Source organism: Neomonachus schauinslandi, chromosome 1 (assembly GCF_002201575.2).
Source record: "Neomonachus schauinslandi chromosome 1, ASM220157v2, whole genome shotgun sequence".
Classification (NCBI taxonomy): Eukaryota; Metazoa; Chordata; class Mammalia; order Carnivora; family Phocidae; genus Neomonachus; species Neomonachus schauinslandi.
Window position 1 is genome coordinate 193,816,887 of NC_058403.1, and position 21,202 is coordinate 193,838,088.

Genomic DNA, 21,202 nt, shown 5'->3' on the forward strand with positions numbered 1-21,202 from the left:
TACGAGCATTAAGTGAGCTGGTAAGATGCTTCACCCGGTGCATGGGGCTGCTGAATAGTTGTAAGCTCGCCGAGGCCCACCTTGGCTCACTGACCTCCATAGCAGGTGATCCTGAGGAGGTCGAACAGTGCACACCCTACTGTCTGTTAATAGAATTGGAAAAATACAGGTAACTTAATGCAAGACTCCTGGACAAGACAAGACAAGAATCCTGGAGGGATTCGCAGCCAGTCTTGGGTCAGGCGTTGAACCCAATGTCCTGCCTCCCGGGCCTTCGTTCTTTCCCCACCACTGCCCAGTCTCCTGCTACTGTTTCTTTGCCTCCTCCCCACACCACCCAGACACACTTAGAGAAGCTCACTGGTTTGCCCAGGGGATTTGTTCCAGACTGTGGCACGAGAAAGGGAACTCTTCTCTCCTGTGAACCCACCTTCCCAGCTGTGCCACTTAGCCGTGACAGCCCAGGAGCACAGAACCTGGAGCAGTGGCTGGTGGGAGGTGGCGGAGGAATATGGTGATGGAGGAGGGGGTTGCACACTCTTGGGAGATGCAGGGCTTTCCTCCTGCCCACTGCTTGGGCTGGCCTGAGGAGCAGGGTTGCGCAAGAGCCAGATCTGTACTGAGGGAGGCCAAGCGGTGGCAGCAGCAGCCTGAGGCAGGGCTTGACAAAGGAGATCTGGGATGGCCTCAGCCAGTGTGGCCTCTTCCCTGTCCTCATGAACTTTGACAGCCAAACCTTCCCAAGATTAACTTGAGTTAACACTTGACTTCTTACCCCCAGCCTTGGAATTTTGGACCATGCATGCTTTGTAGACATACACACCACTAGCTACCTTCAGTGTAGGGTAAAGTTCTTGAATTGTCTGTCCATCTGTATATAAATTTTCTGAGCTAATTCTCCTTGGGAGGTTGTTTTTGACTTTTGATAGTGCTGTCTGGATTGCATGTAGAGTTTTGCATTTCACAAGCTTTATGTTTTTGTACCAAAAGGCCAAGCTCAGTGAGACCGATGTTGGAACCTGTTTAATGGGGAGGGGGGTGTTGAAGATCAGCAGTGGGGCCTGGGTTCTGGTCCTGGACTTTGGAAAATTCCTTACCTGCACTGAGATTCAGTTTCTTCATCCGAAAGTTGGGATGGTACCGTCTGCCTCTTAGGCTGGGCATGACGAGCGGCTGGGTCAGTTAATGTCCAGTGCCCAGAGCCTTCAGTGTTCCGCACGCTGTTGAAGGCTTATCTGATCAGGTTTTTCTCAGACATCCTCCTAGGAACTCCATTGAATAAGTTACACGTTTTGGGTGTGGGTAGTAGACAAGGCTATTTTTCTTCAAGGTACGTTTGGGGACCCAGAGTGTTCACAAGGGCTGCCAGCTGAGCGAGGTGGGTGGCTGGGTGGCCCCTTCACCACTGTCTGGGAATGGTACTTAAAGGTTATGGCCTGTAGGAGGTCAGAGGGCGAGTGCGGTCATCTTTCTGAATGAAACGTAGTACATTGGGGTTTTTCTCCTAGTGAAATTCTCAGAGTTGAATGACCCAGTTAAGTGAGTCAGCAACTTTGTGTTCAGTCCTTTGGCTTCTATGTTTAACTCTTGATGGGTGGATGTGTGGCTGGATCTGTACCCTTTCCTTCCAGGTTCCAGGTGTAAAAACCATGTCAAGAGGAGCCTTCCCTGTACCCATTATATGTTCTGTTCTCTGCTGAGTTTGGATCACCCTAAGCAGCTGGAATCACTTCAGAGCCTTGGGTCACAAGGATGAAAATCCATCTTGCAATGTGTAGCTCTTCACTGCACGACGGGGCTGGCGGGTGTCTCCTCTGACCAGAGGAAGCAGTGCCCAGACAAGCTTCCGGCTGCCTGAGCTATGGGTCACCCTGCGAGGTGGGGCTGGGCCAGGGGCTGCATGTGTTACCTCTGAGATGCAGGCTCTGGGGCCGTGTCCTGTTCTGTTTGATTAGCCATGAGGTTGCAGAGGTGGAGGTGCTTTCTGTCTCCAGTGAGTCCTGCCTGCTGGAAGCTTTTCTCTCAGGAGGAGATTGCTAATGAGTTAGGTTTTAGGAAGGCTTTTAATTACCTAATGTGCAAAATTGTAATTTTGTCATTTTTAAAATTATTTATTGTTTTTAGCATCAGAAGTTTTTTTCCCCCCAAGTAACCATTTTTAAGACCTTTTTTTAACTACAGAAGTAATGCATGCTCTTTGTAAACAACTAAAACTTTATGGAAATACATAGCATAGAAAGTGAAAGTTCCCTATAATTCCATCCTCTAGAGAGCTAACCATAGGTAACAGTTAATGTGTGTGCCTTGAAATTTCTGTTTGTATGTATCATTAAAAAAAATCAAAGTAGGTTTGTTTTGGTGACTTGCTTTTTTCCCCATTTAAAGTGGGCATTTTTCCGTATCAATGCGGATAGATTCACCTCACTTTTTAAACAGCTTTGTTGAGGTGTAAGGTACATGCCATAATATCCACCCATTGCGAGGGTACCCTCTCTGCCTCACTTTTTAATGGTGACTTCCACTGGATGATAATTTACATTTACCCCCTTCCCCCATTGATGGACATTTAGGTGGTTTCTAAATCCTCTAGGCTCATAGCAATGCTGCAGTACACCCTTTTATACAGATTTTTGGGCACTTGTGTGAGTGCAATTAAAGAAGAAAATCCTAGGAGTGGAGTTTCTGGGTCATGGTGTATAAATAGTTAAAATCATAATAGATACCCACTGCAACTTTCCAAGTCATCTGTGGGTCGATAGGTAAAAAAAACCACACCCATCTCCATCCTCTGTGAGGTCAAATGAAATTCCGAAATTTATGGCCAGGGAGTACTGGTCAGCAGTGCAGGGGTGACACAGGGCGGGAACAGGTGCGGTGTGTCTCAGAGTTCCCCAGACCTGGAGGCTCCCCAGCGGCGCAGGGACACTGTCCTAGGACGGCCCGTTTACGCGTGGCGCCTCCGTCAGTGTGGAGGAAGAAGTTACACTGACAAGCCCTCCTTCTTTAGGAATATTTGCAGCTCTCCTGCTCCTCCTGTCCTTCAGACTCTGCGTGCTGGAGGCCTCGTTCGTTCCACTTCCAGCATGTCCCCGGCTCCCAGAGGTCTCCATTCACCGTGGCTACCTGGACACCAACCAGACGTCCCCTCTCAACTGGGGGCTCCGGGGACAAGAGCACAAATCTACTCCCCCACACATCCCCATTTACTTGTCCGCCAGCAACTTCAGAGCCCCTGTTTCCTAATATCCTCCCCCAGTGTTTTCATCTTGGCTAATCTGGCAGAGAGTAATTATTGATTTGCATTTTTAAAACCCACCTTATTGAGCTTGCCTATTTTCTTGGGTGTTTATCAGCCATTCATGTGTCTTTCCATCGAACAGAGCCCCGTGGAGCGCCTGCACGGTGACAGTGCCCCCTCGGCCCTGCTGAGATCACCATCGTCAGGAGATGGCACAGCTGCCCTGCTCCTGGGGGAAGCTGCCGTCCTAAGGAGGCCCCATGTTTAGAGAGCTAAGCATATTATTTGCTAGACAGTTTAGGTTTTTTTCTCATTTCTTTCTCAGCCCTTGGCAGAACCTCCATGTAGGAGGATTAAAGCTGGCTAACTGTGCACCTTGGCTTCATCTGGTCCTTACCAAAAAAATGCTCATGAGCACTTCAGCTGTTTCCAAACCCAGATTGTCCGGTTCTTTCTTTCTAAGGCCAAATGTGGTGAGGGAGACTTTGGCCGGTTCTCCCTGCCCTGTGGCCAGTGAGGAGGAAGAGAGGTTTTGGGTGGCTGTCCTTTGGCATTCTTGCTGGCAGATTACTTTGTCCAAAACCAAAGGGCTAAGCAATTTTGTCCTGTTGCAGGACGAAGGGCTTGCAAGCTAAGCTTCTGGGAGAACCCTTTGTGCAAATTCACAGACCTTACTGAATTAAAAATAAATCCTGGACAGTACTCAATAAATATGTCTTAAATGACAGGCTGAATGAATTCCTTTGTTCAACAAATATTGTTTAGCTACCCTTTAAGAGCCAGGCACCTTCTCGATGCCAGGAGTATGGGGATAAACAGAACCAAAGTTCCTGGTCTTGCAGAGCTTAGTTTCTAGGGGGAGAAAACAGATAGTAGTCAAGGAAGCACATAAGAATTTCTGAGGTGAGGGGCGCCTGGGTGGCTCAGTGGGTTAAGTGTCTGCCTTCGGCTGAGGGCATGATCTCAGGGTCCTGGGATCGAGTCCCGAGTCCCTCATCGGGCTCCCTGCTCAGCGGGGAGTCTGCTTCTCCCTCTCCCCCTGCCCCTCACCCCCTCCTCGTATGTGTGTGTATGTGTGTGTGCACGCGCTCACTCTCAAATCTTTTTTTTTTTTAAAGATTTTATTTATTCATTTGAGACACAGAGATACAGAGAGAGAGAGAGCAGAGCAGTGGGAGAGGCAGAGGGAGAGGAAGAAGCAGACTCCCCGCTGAGTCAGGAGCCCGATGTGGGACTCGATCCCAGGACCCTGGGATCATGACCTGAGCCGAAGGCAGACGCTTAACCATCTGAGCCACCCAGGCGCCCCCAACTCTCAAATAAATCTTAAAAAAATTTTCTAAGACGAGAGGGGTAATTGTGGAGAAGAAAACAGAAGTGGGAAATGCGAGTGAAGGATGGAAGCAGGGCAGGATGTACACAGCTGGGGGTGCGGGGATCCGGAGAGGCCTCCAAGGAGGTGAGCTGGGAGCTGCGACAAGAACAGAAAGGAGGAGAGTGTCCAGACAGGAAGTGCCGTTGTGAGCCAGGGTGCTAAGGCAGGATGGAGCTTGGTGTGTGCAGTGTGTAGAGAGAAGGCCCATGTGGCGGGAGGGAAGGAGGGGATGAGGCCGGAGAAGCGGACAGAGCCCTATGTCATTATGGTCCCTTGGCCACGAGAAGGAGCCTGCATTTTATTCTAGCTGCTGTGGAAAAGCATGGAAGGGTTTTGGGTTCGTTTTGTTGTTTTTAAAATTCTTATGGAGGTATCATTTACATAAAGTAAAATGCACACGTCTACAGTATAAGGTGTGACTTTTGACACACTTATGTGTCTTGGGAGTTTTAAGTGGAGCGGTGGGTGATATAATTTTATTGACATTTTGAGACCTCCACCAGCAGCCGTGTGGAGGATGGATGGACAGATGGACGAATAAATGAACGGATAGTTGTGTCTTACTACATAAAACAGTGTGACTCTGAGCGGGACGCTTTGTGGCAAGAGCCATTGCAGGTGGCCTCTGCAGGCTCGGCCCCAGGAAAAGGCTCGGAGGTGGGGCTGGCGTCAAGCGGGAACGCCACAGTCCCAGGCGGGCTCACGCTGGCTCCTGCCGGGGGGCTTCTGCAGTTCCCTAGGGGCTCTCAACAGTTCTTTCTCCTCAGACGAGGCGCTTGCTGAGCGTAGTGAGCAAATGCAGCCTGCTCTCTGCTCTCTGACTGGACGCAGCTGACTCAGCCTTCTCTCTGTCCAGGGTGAATGTCCGCCCTGTGATCAAAAGGGCAATGGTATTGGCCCATGGGGTGTGATTTTTGAGGGTCACTAGAAAGGTCTCTCTTCAGAGATAGCTTTTCCATCAACCTTTTTTGGCGCTGAACTTCCACCATTAAAATGTTTTGATTTTAGAAACAACAGGTGTTGGTGAGGATGTGGAGAGAAGGGAGCCCTTGTGCACCGTTGGTGGGAATGCAGACTGATGCAGCCACTCTGGAGAACAGTATGGAGGTTCCTCAGAAAGTTAAAAGTAGAGCTACCGTATGTTCCAGCAATCCCACTTCTAGGTATTTACCCAAAGAATACAAAAATACTAATTCAAAGGGATACATGCACCCCAGTGTTCATAGCAGCATTATCACCAATAGCCAAATTATGGAAACAGCCCAAGTGTCCATTGATTGATGAATGGATAAAGAAGTGGTACACACACACACACACACACACACACACACACTGGAATATTATTCAGCCATAGAAATTAATGAAATCTTGCCATTTGCAACAACATGGATGGAGCCAGAGAATATTATTCTAAGCAAGTCAGTCAGAGAAAGACAAATACCATATGATTTCACTCATATGCGGAATTTAAGAAACAAACAAGCAAAGGGGAAAAAAGAGACCAAGAAATAGACTCAACTACAGAGAACCAACTGGTGGTTACCAGAGGGGAGGTGGGTGGGGGGATGGGTCAAATAGGGGATGGGGATGAAGAAGGGCCACTTGTCATGATGAGCATCAGGTGATGTATGGAAGTGCTGAATCACTACGTTGTACACCTGAAACTAGTATTACATTCTGTTAACTAATTGGAATTTAAATAAAAACTTTTAAAAATATATCTACCATTTAAAAAAATAACAAGATGTCTTGATTTTGAGTGTGTGAAACCACCAGGGGCTCTGTCCTGTCTGACAGGGGATGGTGGTAGTTTATTGATTTGCTTCCCCGTGTAACAGCGGAAGGGATCAGGGTGCAGGGCAGGCAGGTTGGGCAGGTGGCTTGGGGACTGAGAAAGGCCCAGGGCCTGCAGCACTCCGTCCTGGTGGACAGGCCCAAGCGAGGGACTGGCACCAAGGCCAGGACGCCCAGAGTGGGCAGCAGAGCCAAAAGGTGCTGAATCCCAGGGTGCCCGTCAGCCTGCCCGCATGGGCAGCAGCTCCGACCTGCTCCTCCTTCTGAATCGCTGTCTGGGGACAGGTGTCTTGTGTCATGGTGTTTCTTGAATCAGTGCCACATCGGTTCTAGTCTTTTCCTGACTGCGAGTGATTAAGGAAGGAATTCTGCACGCCCGGACTTGATTTCACAGTGGGTCTCCTCTAATCAGCCGAGAACAGTGCGAGGCAGAGCAGGAACCAGCCGTGTCCAGCCAGTGGTCGTGGGCACTTGTCCTGCCGGTCCTTCGGCATTTCGCCCGTGCATCCTGCCCTGGAGGTGGAGCCCCCCCGCGTTTGGGGAATTCTCTGAGTGACCAACCTTTGGTGAGAGCTGACGGAGGCTAACGACCGGGGAACAGAGCGCAGCCCGGCCCAGCTTCTTCCGGTCCCACATGGGAGGTGCAAGGCAGGAGGAGCTTTGCAACCAGAACGAAGGTGCTGTGACAACCAGTGGGCTTGGTTGTACTTGGATGGTTACATGTTAGATAACTTTTCTTTGGTTTCCAAACTGGTTACAGTGATTTGTAACATGAAAGGAAAGGGAAAGACTAGAGGGCAGTGCAGGTGAGCCTCAGCCGTGCGCTCTTGCTCTCTGCGGCGCCACGTTACTTGCTAAGTACTCTAATATGTTGTCTCATTAAGACTCGTAGGAGGCGGCTGCTGTAATCCTTCCATTTTCCAGAGGGGCAGAGTAAGGCCCAGAGAGGTTAAACAGCTTCCCCTGTCCCCACAGTAAGTGTTGCTGCGAGGTTTGGGACCAAAGGTTGCACTCCATGCCCTAAGCTGTTGCCTCCTCTGACTCAAGTGTTCTTCCAGTGTGTTCCGCTCCCTTTGTTCCGGTCAGTGGTTAAGTGCCTGCTTCCTTCAGGTACAGGGCCATGAATAAGACAGGGTCTCTGTCTGCTTCCTTAACTGGCAGGAGAGACAGACAAATCCTCAATATCGCATGTGAAGTATCAATCCAGAGGCATGCAGAGTAGGATGCGTAGGAGACTTTGGGGAGCCAGATGGAGGGATGCTTAACTCTACTGCAAAGGAGGCAAATCTTCGAGCTGCCTGAACTGAATCTGGTCGGATGCCTGAGAGTTAAACATGGGGGCCCTACCAAGCCAAAGTGACCATGTGAGTGACAGGACCGAGACGGAAGGTGCCAGGCCATGGGGAGGGCGCAGTTTGCCAAGCCAGAAAGCCTGAATTGTGTTCCCTGAGGAAGGGGAGGTGGGGCACGCACTGAAAGGCTTGACCGAGGGGCGTCATGCTCAGTTCATTCCAGCTCATGTGCGGGAGGGCTTAAGGGGAAGAAGACTGGAGTCAGGAGGCCCTGAACTTCTGCCCTTATGGTACACCCAGACCAGAACCTCCGTTGCCTTTGGACTAGGCTTCCTCAGGACAGCAGGGGAAATGTGAGCTTTGCAGTCAGAGAGACATGGATGCAGATCTTACGCTATTTTTGGCCTCAAGGCAAACCCTTTGGCCTTACCTTTCAGGGTTGTCACAAAGGTTAGAAATAATCCTGTAAAGAACCTGGTGGCCACAGCCGCAGATGCTTTGCTCCCCACAGTGACCCTCTTAAGTAGACAGTTGAGGAAACTTAGACCCAGAAAAGTGACTTGCTTAAAATAGTAACATTTTTGATAAAGCAGGGACTAGATTTCAAGCTAACACCAGCTTGACTGCCTTTAGTTCCTTGCCATAGGAATCACCAGGCCCTTCATTTCTCCTTGAAAAGGGGTCCACCCTGGGCTTCACACTGTCTTCGGCTAGAACTTAGTCCTGTGGCCACCTCCAGCTTCAAGGGCATCTGGGGATGTGGTCTGTCAGCTGTGCCACTAAGTCCTTAGGAAGGAAGAAAGGGGGTGGGTGGGTTTGGGGGAGGCAACCAGCAGTCTACCTCAGTGGCTTTCTGGGACCTTTTCCTGCCCTAAAGAAACTGGTACTTCTGGGCTTTTCCTGCCACTAGCGGGTACTGAGGAGGTTTGGGATGGGGCTTGACTGTTTATAATTCAGGGAAAGTGCAGGAACATTTTCCTTGATTGCTGGTTCTATCAGTGAAGGTGGATTTGCTCAGCGCCCCCTTCCCCCGGACCGTTTCTATCCTTTCTGAGCACCGGGGCCCTGGGCTTATAGAACCGGCGGGGTGTGGCTTGCGGTCTCTGCCAGGGCCAGTTGGAGGAAGAGGCTGGCTCAGGTGGCTTGATTTCATCCCAGGCCCACTACTGACTACCTGGTGACCCCGCACAGATCACCCCTTCCCCACCATTGTCTCCATTGTCTCCACTCTTTACACTGAGGAGGTTGGACTCCCTTCTCTCACACTGCGCTTGGCATGGACCAAACAGCTCTCTTAAATTGTGTGGTTTAATCTCCAAACAGTTGTGCTTTTTTATGACTCAGTTTCTAAATAGGACTGCATGGTAAGTGTTCCCTTTCCAACTCCTGTGGGGTTTTTTTTTTTTTTTTTAAGATTGTATTTTTAAGCAATCCAACATGGGGCTCGAACTCACAGCCCCCAAGATCAGGAGTCTCACGCTCCACCGACTAAGCCAGCCAGACACCCCCATCCACCCCCCCCCATGATTTTTTAACACCACCTCATATGTCTTCCTCCTTGTGACATGGAAGGAAATGACTATGTAAAACTGAGCTGTCTTCTGTCACACAGCAAGTCCGTGGGAGCGCCAGCAGGCGAGGCTCTGAAAGGGAGCGTGAAGTGGGGTGCCTGGCCCCCATCCTGTAGATGCTGACTCGGAGAGGCGTATGCAAAACCGAGCCACAGCTTTATGTGAGCCGTCAGTGACACGGCTGCTGGTGTGGGACAGACAGGTGGAATCGGATAAGCCATCACTGCCTTCCTGTCATGCGGCACGAACAGCGCAGAACTTCTAGAGGTTCTAGAGGAGTGAGCACTGTGCTTTGTACTGTCCAGGGAGGCTGTGAGCCAAGAGCACGCGTGACAGAGTTGGCGGGTGGTGGCGAGCCCCGCGGGCGCCTGGGCACCCGTGTGGCCCAGTTAGTACGTCCGGCTGGCAATCCAGGGAGGGGGGCGTTCAGTGAGAGCAGCGAGGGTCCAGCAGCGTGCAGAGTATGCGACTGTCTTTCTTTGAAGAGACATCTATCCCTCTTTGGACTCACCTGGTGTGTCTCTGGAAGGCTGCACAAGATCTGGGTGACAGTGGTTGGCTCTGAGAAGTGAAGCAAGACCTGGGATTGCAGATGGACGGGAGACTTCACTGAGTATGTTTGTGCTCTTCAAAAAAAATTTTTTTTATAAGAAAAAGAAAAATGCTTTATTAGGTTACATTTGCTGTACAAATAATCACAAACTTCTTGGCTTAACACAACAGAAATTCTCTCTGTTCTGGAAGCCCAAAGTCCAGCATCCAGCTGTTGGCAGGGCCACACTCCCTCCAGTGAGTTTGCGGTGAATCCTTCCCCGTCTCTTCCTCTTCAGAGGTTCCCTGGCTTGTGGCTGCTAGACTCCAGTCTCTGCCTCTGTCTTTACAAGGACTTCTCCTTCCCCTGTGCCTTCTACTCTCTCAGAGGACACTTGTAATTAGATTTAGAGCCTACCTCATTAATCCAGGATGATCTTGTCTCAAGTTCTTTAACTTAATCACACCTGCAAAGACCCTTTTTCCAGATAAGGTCACATCCACAGGGATTTGGTGGGGGGGTCAGGATTTGGACATATCTTTTTGGAGACCACCATTCAACCCACTACAATTGTGAGCCAGGTTTATGGGGGAAATCTCCCCTATATGCTGCCTACAGTAGACCCATCTTAAATATAATGTTGAAAAAAAAAGGAATTAAAAAGGATGTACCATCCAAATGCTAACCAAAAGAATGTATTCTGAATTTTATATACTCTCCATATGTTCATCTCTTCCAAAAGATGTATTTTAATTCAGAGATGCGTAAGATTAGGAAAGAAGAGAGCAGTGTTTTAAGGCAAGTGAAATGACATGCAGAGTACTGGATGGAAAGCCCTCTGAGGGCAAGGCCCGGGCTGTAGTGTCCAGTGCTGTGTACCCAGCACTGTTGGTGCTCAGTGTAGGTGGAAGGAAGCGCAGGTGGGTGGCTGGGACAATTGGAAGGGAGGCCTGTTAGGAGGCAGTCTCCTTAGCACAGGAAAGCAGTCCTGAGGCTCCAACTAGTTTGGTGGTAGAAATGGGGAAGGGGACACATCTAGAAGACCAGTCACAGAGTTAGCAGGGGAGATCGACAGTTGAATGGGGGAGGAAAGTAAGGAGCCCCAGAGGGGAGGACGCTTCTGTTCTATGAAGCAATGGTGAGGCCAGGCAGGACTGGGGGGTGAGGGCTGGGAGGGGAGGGGGCCGGAGAGCCCGCAGCATAGAAGCTGGGGAGCCTGTCGAGGGAGGACAGAACCATGGGGAGGCAGAAGAGAGAGAGGAGCACTCAGAGCACGGGGGAGTCAGCCCAGGGAGGACAGCAGGGTCGGGGAATCCTGGGACCCTCCTAGTATTTGGGCCCCTGTGGAGAGGTCAGGTTGCAGATGGCAGACCTAAGGTCACACACTTCTCAGAGACCCAGAGACCAAGACGGGGTGGCTCAGTGCTGGGCCTCGGGAGAGTAGACAGACAGGAGGAATGGGAAGGCAGGGTCCAGGTCAGGGACCACTGAGTGCAGTCGCTTTCCTGAGCACGTGTTCTGTGCTAGCCCCTTCCACCAGTTGCTTCTCGTTTAATCCTGACGCCAACCTGGCAGCGCCCCTCCCCCCCCCCTTTTTTTACACAGTCAATTGGCTAGATAGTAGCAGAGAGACAGGACTTAAAGCCACATCTGTCTGGCTTTTGGCCACTCCTCCTTTTCAGGGGTGATGGGACCCTGTGCCCGTCTTCAGGACACGTGCATAAACACAGAGCACCTGCTTCGGAGCCCACCATGGCCTAGAGGTGGTGGTGCAGCGTCATTCAAGGAGTGGAATGGGGCCTGTGTGCCAGGTGTCAGGGACCACTGAGTGCTGCACACCCCGACAGCCCCTCCCCTGATCCCACTCTCCATCCCCCACTCTGCTCCCTTTCCTACTAGGGCTCTTTCAGGCCAAGAGCCTGGGATTGGTGGTGTCCTGCCTTCAGGGACCTGACCTACACTTGAGTTGTGCCCTCTGCCCCAGCCTTCTGTCTCAGGCTGTGTGGTGGCTACATTGGGAAGGGTGGATTGCACTTTGCTCTGGCCTCTGGCTCCGTCTGAGTTCTCTGCGTCCTACAGAAGCAAAAAGGTGGGCTGTCTTGGAGCTGCACCTGAGCCACCCTCTGCAGGGCTCCCAGAGAGCAGCTGCCGGGCTCCGGCGGGGAACAGACTTGTTTCCATGGGACTGGGCGCCTGGCTCCGTGTCCGTCTGTGGGCTACTCGGGGGCAGCGCCTTGTTTCTTGTGCACAGGTGTCCCGGGCCTTTTAGTTTGCCACCCCCCTCCCCACCCCCCCCACCACCAAAACAAAAACAGAAATGAGTGGAACTGTGTCAGTCCCCACCTCGGAGTCGTCCCGGATGCACAGCACATCCCCCTTGTCAGCAAATCCTATCGGCTCACTGCTGAAGGTACGGGCCCCCCCCCCCTTGTCACTCACCCCCTCCTGCCACCACCTGGGCCGGGGGCCCACTCAACCATGGTTACTGTGGTGGCCTGATCTGCCCCCCTGCTCCCACCGTGCTGCCCTCCCGCCACTCTCCGCTCGGCAGCTGTGGGCCACAGCCCCCCTGCCCCGTGGCTGCCCCCAGGTCACCCTGGCCACGAGGCCTGGGAGACCTGACCTCAGGCCCACATTCCTGCTGCTCACAGGCCCAGCCCTCCGCCTGAGGGCTCTTGTGCAGATGCCTGGGACTCTCCCCTCCTCTCCTTGGGTTTTGGCTTACCTTCCAGACCTCCTCCCAGACCTCTCTCCTTTCCCGCCTTGACACTCTCCAGGTATTCTCTCCCCTCTCCCTGCCCCGAGAATGCACGGAAGGCAAGGATTTTGTCTGTTTTGTCCCCTGAACGGGGCCTGTCACAGCACAGACCCCTCGGTACAGCACAACTGCGTGGGTGAACAAAGTTTCCTGAGTTTTCCTGCCATGTCAGATCTGGAGGAGCTCTTTTAATGATTCTTCTGCTTTTAATTAAAGAATAAAAAGATTTTAGACACTGAAATATTCTAGGGAGAGGGGATGGCAGATGGACAGGAAGAAGGCAGGAATCACACTCCTCTGTTTAGGAGAACCTGAAGACATTCTGAATCCCATCTGAGGTGCTCCCGTGTGAGGTCACGCCTCAAGCACGGACCAGCACACGCACACATCCTTCTCCCTTCTTGTCCCAGAGCCCCCCGTGACCCACACCGTGTCCCCCATGTCCCACTTTGCTGTCTTAGCACAGGTCTCTGACGCAGGTGGTTTTTTGTTTTTAATTCTTTGAAATAAAAGCGATGTGAATATAGAAGAATGTTTTAAAACCATTCAGAATGATATAGGTCTACTCCCCTGAACCCTAATTCCTTTCATCAGAGGCAGCCCTTATTAATAGTCAGGTATCCTTCTAGGGAAAAAACACATGCATAACACCAATATAAATAGTTATCCTTTAAAAAAATGGATACGAACAGAATCATGGGAGGCATATTAATTCTGCAATTTGTTAATATAGTTTAGAAACCTTTCCCCATGAGTTCGTGCAGATGACCTTGTTGTTTCCAGTGACAGCCTAATGTTGCATCATACCGTGACAGGGATCCTCAGCCCCACGCTGACAGACATTGGTGTCTTTCTGGGTTTTGTTAGGGCAGTATTACCATGCTGAGCCCTGGGCTTCTTGGCGCGTGTTGCATTAATGCCTGTAGAACACACACCTGGTGGTGCCTTGCAGTTTAAAGGGGCCTGGGCGGGGCACCTGGGTGGCTCAGTCATTAAGCGTCTGCCTTCGGCTCAGGTCATGATCCCAGGGTTCTGGGATCGAGCCCCGCATCAGGCTCCCTGCTCAGCGGGAAGCCTGCTTCTCCCTCTCCCACTCCCCCTGCTTGTGTTCCTGCTCTCGCTATCTCTCTCTCTGTCAAATAAATAAATAAAATCTAAAAAAAAAAGGGGGGGCCTGGGCACTGAAAATTTTGATTGATATTGCCAGATGGACCTCCGAATGGCTGTACTCGTGCATGCCGTTTACAGTATGTTTTCCTCCCAACTTTTTATTTCAAAAAAAAAATGTTAAACCTACAGAAAAGTTTAACTAGTCATTTAATGAATACTCAAATATCCTTCATCTAGGTTCTCCGATTATTATATTGCCCCATGTGTTAGTTTGCTGGGGCTGCCATACAGTACCACACACTGGGTGGCTTGAACACCAGAACTTTCTTTTCTCATGGGTCTGGAGGCTGTAAGTCCCAGGTCAAGGTGTGGGCAGGGTTGGATTCTTCCAGGTCCTTTCTCCCTCGGCTTGCAGATGACACCTTCTCACCTGGCGCTCACATGGTCGCCCGTCCATCTGTGTGGGTTCTAATCTCTTCTTATAAGGACACCAGTCATGCTGAATTAGGACCCACCCATATGACCTCATTTTACCTTAATTACCTCCATAAAGACTTTGTCTCCAAACTACAGCCACATTCTGAGGTCCTGAGGGTTAGGACCATAACACCACATTTGCTTCTCTTTCTATATTATAGATTAATACGATCTATATATATAATACGATTATATAATAGCTGATATTGTATTTATTACTTCTAATGTATTATACCATTTATCATATAGTTACTTTATATAATTGTAATAGATATTGTGTAGTTTTTCCCCTAAACCAGTTGCAGGTGAATTGCAGCCATTCTGGTACTTCAGCATGTGTCTCCTCAGAATGAGGACGTTCTCCTCAGGTTGTGTTTATTTTATGCTGACGGGGACAGATTCCCCTGAGGAGGCAGAAGCACCAATGCGCGTGACGGGGCTCTGGTCCTAACTGGGGCTTTCCCTCCAGATGGTTTTGTCCTGGCCCAGTTTCCTCTGCGTCTCCTTCCCAAGTGCCCCTTGAGACGTGCATACTTGTGGGGAGGAGGCCCCTGCCTTTGAGAACCATTTGGGCAAGCAGACCCTCTTGGCCCCACCTTCGGATCCTTTGACGCTGTTCATATTTTGGATCTGTGATATATCAACGGAATGACAGACCTCCTTACAGTTCCTCCTGCTTTTTGGTCAGTCGAAGTGTCTCTGAACACAAGACCTGTTTTGTTTCTGTATACAGACAGCTCTCGCTTTGCAAACTGCAGACGGCTTGTTTGCATTTAGAGAAGCAGGGTCCATCGATTTGGGCACCAAGGTCTGCCTCCCCGTCTCCTCCTCCTCCTCCTCCTGCACCCTCACTGGCAGCTCAGGGCTCTGCCAGAAGTCGGTTCTCGCCTCCTGCCCGTAGGAACAAGGCATCCTCTGTGGGCCTGCATTGGCGCATCTCTTCCTTGGTGCTTTTGTGAGGGGCAGCAGCTCTTTCAGGGCTTGTTTTCGTGGGTAGACTTGTGGAGACAGTCTGCGTGGGGTTGCGCCTGCAGACCCGAGGTGAGGGTGTCAGTCTGGGCAGTCCTCTGCCATCTGAGGTCGGCCTGTGGCTGAAGGAGCACCCCACCCCCACTGGCTGATCTGTAGCGGGGTGCCCCCTCTACCTGGTACTGGGGCTCAGCCAGCATTTTCTCCAGCCCCAGAAACCCACCATCTACATGATTCAGAGCCATTTGTCTAAAACACAGTTCCGACCATGTCTTTGACTCTGCCTAGCACTCTGTCCCGGCTTTCCCTTCCCTACAGGGTTCCTTCCAGACTCCTTAGCCTGGCATTCAAGACCTTCCGTCACGTGGCTCCTGCTCAGTTTGTCTGCCATGTTATGTCCCTGTCCCTGTGAGCTTGTGTGTACTCTGTACCCCCCGCCCCCAGTGCAGCCTGTCCTGACCCATGTCCTTGCAGGCAGCCGGGGGTTGGTCCTTCTTCCCTTGTGCCCTCACCCTGCCTCAGACATACCTGTCCCCTGGCACTTGCCTCACTAGATGGTTACGGGCCTGCTCTCCTGCCAGACACCTGCTGTTGCCTTTGTCTCCTCAGTGCTGGGCTTGGAGTGGGTGCCAAGTCACTATTTGGGCGGGATGGGTAGGGGGCTGAATGGACGTGTCATTGGCTGTGGAGCATATCCTGAAGCTGGAAGTAGCTGCGTTCCACTTTGTGGTCTCCAGGCCCTCTCTGAGAGAACCTCGTCACAAAAGAGAAGAAAATAGTTTTCCACACACTGAGGTGTCGTTCTTCCTAAGTGTCCAGTTCTGAAGAGGCTGTACTGGTCAGACCAGCAGCTCAGGGCCTCTGTGACCTTAGTGTATATTGTCACATGTTAAAAGAGCAGGGACCTTAACTCAGAGGGTCAGCCCCGAGTGTGCTGATAACCCTCCTTGTATGCATTTTGCTTTGCTGTCACTGTGGCAAGCCGCTGAGTGTGTGTGTTTTCTTCCAGTCAAGCGCTTCAGAGAACCAAAGCACGAGAGACGGCCGTGGAGGATATGGTGCGTATGTATATATTAACACCTTCCTACAATGCTGTGGATTCTTTGGGGTTTGCAGGGTGGGGGGCAATGGGAGCGATTCTGCATCGCATAAAGTGTTGGAATCCCTTAGTTGAATTAATCATCAGGAACTACATCTAATACGAAAGACTTCTAGAAGTTCCTCTAGATAATGTTGAGCTCTGCCTTTATTCTTTATTCTCTTTAATTATGTCTCCTTGTTGTTAGGTTGTGGGAAATCCTTGGGTTCTGTAGTCTGTGTGTGTAAGCAAAACATTCTCTAAATCTGGAGATGCGTCAGATACACCATGTGAATGCTCCTCTCCCCAAAACTCATGGATGTCCTAGGATGACCCCATGGTGGCAGTTTGTCCTTCATAAAAGGGTGGTAGAACTTCAGACACCGCCTTCAAAGACAGAATTCCGGAAAAAGGCAGACAGCCAGCTCTTCAGGACAACATCATGTCCACAAGACGCGGACTCTCTTGGGTTGCCTTAGGCTTGCAGCTGTGCTAATAAAACAGCCATTTCCCCCTGCAGAGAAGACTTCAGATAAATCAGTGTGTTAAAGGCCCTTTACAGCATTTTGAGCATATGCTTGATTGATCTTCAGTGCATTATTTGTGAATGTTGAGGCTTATTTTTATTTTCCCCAATCAGTTTCTCTCGAATCTCGATATCTGGCTTGGGCCGGGGGACCTGGGGAGGGTCTGGAATTGGGGCACTCTGTGGGACACACATTGCCCTTTGGGGACTTCTACTTTGCCATTATTTTAGGAAATGATTTTTAAGCTTCAGTCATAGGGTTGGTCTGGATAATCTCTAAGGTCCATTCAGTCCTGAGACCCCGTCCTGCTGTCCCGTGCCCGTGTGCCCCTTCATGACCCCCTTCAGTGGTCCGGCCCAACCCTGGATGCCCAGCCTTGGGAGACCAGGAGAAATGGCCCCAATACAGAGGTTCCTCAGCCACAGACCACCAGCGGTCTCCAGGTGTGCATGGCAGACGAGAAACTTAAGGCCCCCTCCGGACAGGGCAGCAGAGTGTCCCCAGAACTAGCACCCTCGTTTCTTTTCTTTTTTGAAACTCCTGCCCAAGAGTTGGCAGACTACAGCCCACAGGCCCAGTGTGGCCTGCTGTCCATATTCATAACTGAATTGTTAGAGGAATGGCGGGCTCTGTGGCCACTTTCACACGCAGTGGCAGGATGATGGGTTGCTGCGAGCCGAAGATATTTACCCTCTGACCCTTTACAGAAGAAGTTTGCCTGGCCCAATGTAGCACAGGGCTTAAATGGCAACAGCTGGAAGTCTCTGGGGCTTCAGCCGCGGGGCTGGATCTATGCGTCTTGTTAGTCTTGCACAGACGGCCTTTAGCTCGGAGGGGTGTCCAGTGGGAGCTCTTTAAAATAGAGGCGCCTTCGACTTCATCAAAAGCTGTGGTCAGCATTTCATTTTGAAATGACAAAAAGTGAAAAGTAAACACACCTAATTTAAACGTGTGTTTAAATATGTGTTCTTTTTTTTTTTTTTTTAAGATTTATTTATTTATTTGACAGAGAGAGAGACAGCGAGAGAGGGAACACAAGCAGGGGGAGTGGGAGAGGGAGAAGCAGGCTTCCTGTGGAGCAGGGAGCCTGATGCGGGGCTCGATCCCAGGACCCTGGGATCATGACCTGAGCTGAAGGCAAACGCTTAACGACTGAGCCACCCAGGCGCCCCTAAATATGTGTTCTAAGTCAGGGGCCTCTTAGGGAGCTCAGATGCAGTGTCGTTGAAGGTTTTGAAAGGTCGCTGAGGCGCCAAGGCTGAGTTAGTACCAACGCCCCAGAAAGAGGCGACTAGTAAAGGGAAGGTTGAGAGCTCCCGGTGGCTTTCTTCCTGTTTCAGGCTTCTCATTTTCCCCAAATTGGATATAACCCTCCTGTCAGGATGGTAACAAGTGCTGATCCTATTTCGTACAGGTTTTTAGACACTTCCAAACAAGCCATAGGAATGCTGTTCATCCACTTTGCAAATGTGTACCTAGCAGATCTCACTGAAGAGGACCCTTGTTCACTGTAAGTGGCCCGTATTCAAGGACAAACATCACCCACCCCTCCGCCGCGAATGTAGACTGGCCTTGCTTTCTGCCACCAGTCCTGTTCCCTCTAGCCTGGGGAGGGGGCAACCCCCGCTTTGTGCTCTGTGCTCCCCTGAGAGCCCGTCCTCTCTGTGCTGCCTGTGGGTTCACATACACAGCTGTCAGCTGCCTCTTAGGGCTTTGCCTGCTGCCAGTTGCCCTGTGCGCTGGCTCTCTGCTCATCCAAGCTCTGGCCCGTGGTGTTCTAGTAGCTTTATGCCTCCTGGCAGGGGGTGGCCCCTAGCGGGGCAGCATAGTGCCCTAAAGGAATATCTCTGCTAGAACAGGACACACGGGGGGCTTCTCTGGGGTGCCAGACACTCGGGGTCAAAGCCATTGTTACCAGCATCGATCTCTTTGACCTGAAGATCATGGGTGGTTCTGGCTCATCACTGCAGTGTGCCTTCCACACAGCCCCCCACCCTGTGCAATCTGACCGAAACCCCAGATGGAGTGGAAAAGGAGGCTCACCTGCCCTATCCCAGCTCCATCTCTTACCTTCCTGGCTCAGACTTGTTGCTCCAGTCATGCTGTGCTGGAGGCCTTCAACCCCACCAGCTGTCTCCTCCTTCAGTGCCTTTGCTCACGCTGCCCTCTGCCTGGAACACCCCCACCGCCGTCCTGCCCTGCCTTTGAGAGAGCACGGCGGGGGCTGGTGAGTCCCTTGCCAAGAGGCTTCGTGTATATTTGAGATCATTTGGACTGGAAGATTCTTTTAAGCTTCCTTTTTTGGTGACTGTGCACATTTAGTCCAGACCCAGATTTCAGAAGGAAGTTATGAAGTCTCCCTGCCCAGAGTCTTTCTCTGAGACCTGGAAAGGTTATGATCTGTTTGGGTGTTTGGTGTAGTCCCAAAGTGGGGGACTGGAAGGAAAGGTGATCGTCCCGTAGGGGAGATGGTTGGGAGATGGTTGTCTTTCCAACTCTTGAGCCCCCAGCAGGCTGGAGTCATCCCCTGGTGAATTCGCCTTGATGTCCGGGATAGATGTCCGTCTTGTTGACCGGGATAGACTAAGAGGCAGGCTGGTGCCGGACGCACTAACCTCACTCCTGGTGCAGCCTCGGCCGTGTGGCTCTCCCCTGCAGCACCTCCGTTGCCCGGCTGCAAAAAGAAGACGATACAGCTTTAAGAAGGACGTTGGCAAACTGAATCACAGCGAGGATGGAGAAGGGGCTGTTGACAGATCTCGAGTGCTCAGCCTGGAGGAGAAAGGGCCCAAGGTGGAGCTTGGTATGGTGAAGGCACTTGGCTGAGAGGCCAGACTGAGCCCCACTTTGCTCTCCTGTCCTGTGTGTCCCGCCGCATGCCCAGGATTCCTGTGAAGGTTTCAGGAGTTGTTGAGTATAAGCACCACTGGAAACCATAGGCTCACGTCTTGGTGAGGGAGTTAACAGTTCAGCTGGAGGATGTTGTTGTTAAAAGTTAGGAAAGGTGTGAGAGCCCCAGCAGTGGGTAGGAGAGCAGGTGGTGCTTGGGGAGTGGAGGGCGCCCGGGCCCTGCCATCTCTTCCAGGTCCTGCTGTCCTGGCTTTGCCCTGTGACTTTTTACAGGTGGGGGATGGGCTGGGCTGGGCTGGCCTGGAGGCATCTTGGGAATCTGCAGACCCGAAGGGAAGCCAGCTTCAGCTCTGGGAGAGGAGAAACTTACAGAGGGGAAGAGCTGCCCCCTGTGGCTGCAGGGGTCCCCTGGGCTGGGGGCTCTGCTCCTTGTTCCGTCCCGACAGCTTTGGGAGGGAGTTAAGCTTCTGTGACATCCAGGGTTCTGTGACTCTGAGGGGCCATGATTCAAACCACACATTTGTATAGTGCCTACTATGTGTAGGCGTTGTTCACACGTACTGACTCATTTGATCCTGATAACAGCCCTACAGTTTAGCCCTATAATTTGGTTAGCGTCATTTTACAGCTTGGGGAACCGAGGCACAGAGAGAGGAGGGAACTTAAATTCACACGGCTTCATGGTGATGGAGCTGGGATCTGAAGCCGGCCAATCCGCCGGCCTCATCTGTGTTGGGTAGAGTGTAGAGAGCTTTCCGTCTTTAGCCCCAGGGCCTGGCGCACAGTCGGCATAAATATTTGGTGAGGGGATGAATGAACTGACGTGTGTCTGTCAGGTGTTCTTGTGGCTTCCAGGGCGAGCCTCAGCTGTGAGAACCACTTGAAACCAATTAGATGTACGTGTCTGAGAGCAGCTTAGGCGAGGGCCAGCTGAGAACTTGCAGACATTGCCTTGGACGGCTGCTCTGCCTCGGTCTCTGGTCTGAGAGTGACCCCTTGTGATGTTAAGGAGGAAGGGCAGGCGGGAGACCCCGCTGTCCGCCCTTCTGGTTTCCTGGCCCCGCCAGGGCACCATGGGGCCGTGAGCACCTGCCAAGCAGGACGTGCTCCCTCCCGTGTCAGTGTGTGCCTGGCACCAGAGCCTCGGTCTTTAGGTGGGGGCTGCGAGTCTGCATGAAATGTCTCCGGCCTCGGCAGCTGGAAAGCACCGCAGTTGGTCTGTGGCATCTGAAAGTATTTTGAGGGCTTTCTGAGCCACTTGGCGTCCCTGGGGGCCGGTACCTGACCCAGTGACGGCCTGTCTCCTACTTGGTCTGGAGCACTGGCGCGTGTGACCAGGGTGTCCGGCAAGATCCAGGGACAGGGCGCTCGAGGGAGGGCCTCTCCTTGGTGAGGGAGGAGGTGTGTGTCAGACACATGAAACAGACCTTATGAGAACACAGGATTGAGGTGGGAGAGCTCTGCTGACCCCTCTCTCCTTCCATCATCCTGCCTTTTCCATGGGAGTAAAGCTCTCTCTAGAAATACGCTTGCCTCCATGGCAGGCTCTGAAACACAGGGATGAGCGAGAGCCCCGTGGCCCTGCCCTCTTTGGTCTAAGAAACCCCAGAAGCCGTGTCCTGAGCTGCCCT

At 51.6% G+C, this 21,202-nt stretch overlaps 1 protein-coding gene across 1 annotated transcript in view; it reads left to right on the top strand.

Moving 5' to 3' along the window:
* LOC110584780 (store-operated calcium entry regulator STIMATE) overlaps positions 1-21,202 on the top strand; it is a 51,238-nt gene that overhangs the window by 17,924 nt on the left and 12,112 nt on the right. Inside the window, exons 2-3 of the mRNA XM_021694932.2 lie at positions 16,126-16,174; positions 18,136-18,231. Coding sequence (XP_021550607.1) covers positions 16,126-16,174; positions 18,136-18,231 — 145 coding nt within the window. The remainder of the gene's footprint in view (positions 1-16,125; positions 16,175-18,135; positions 18,232-21,202) is intronic.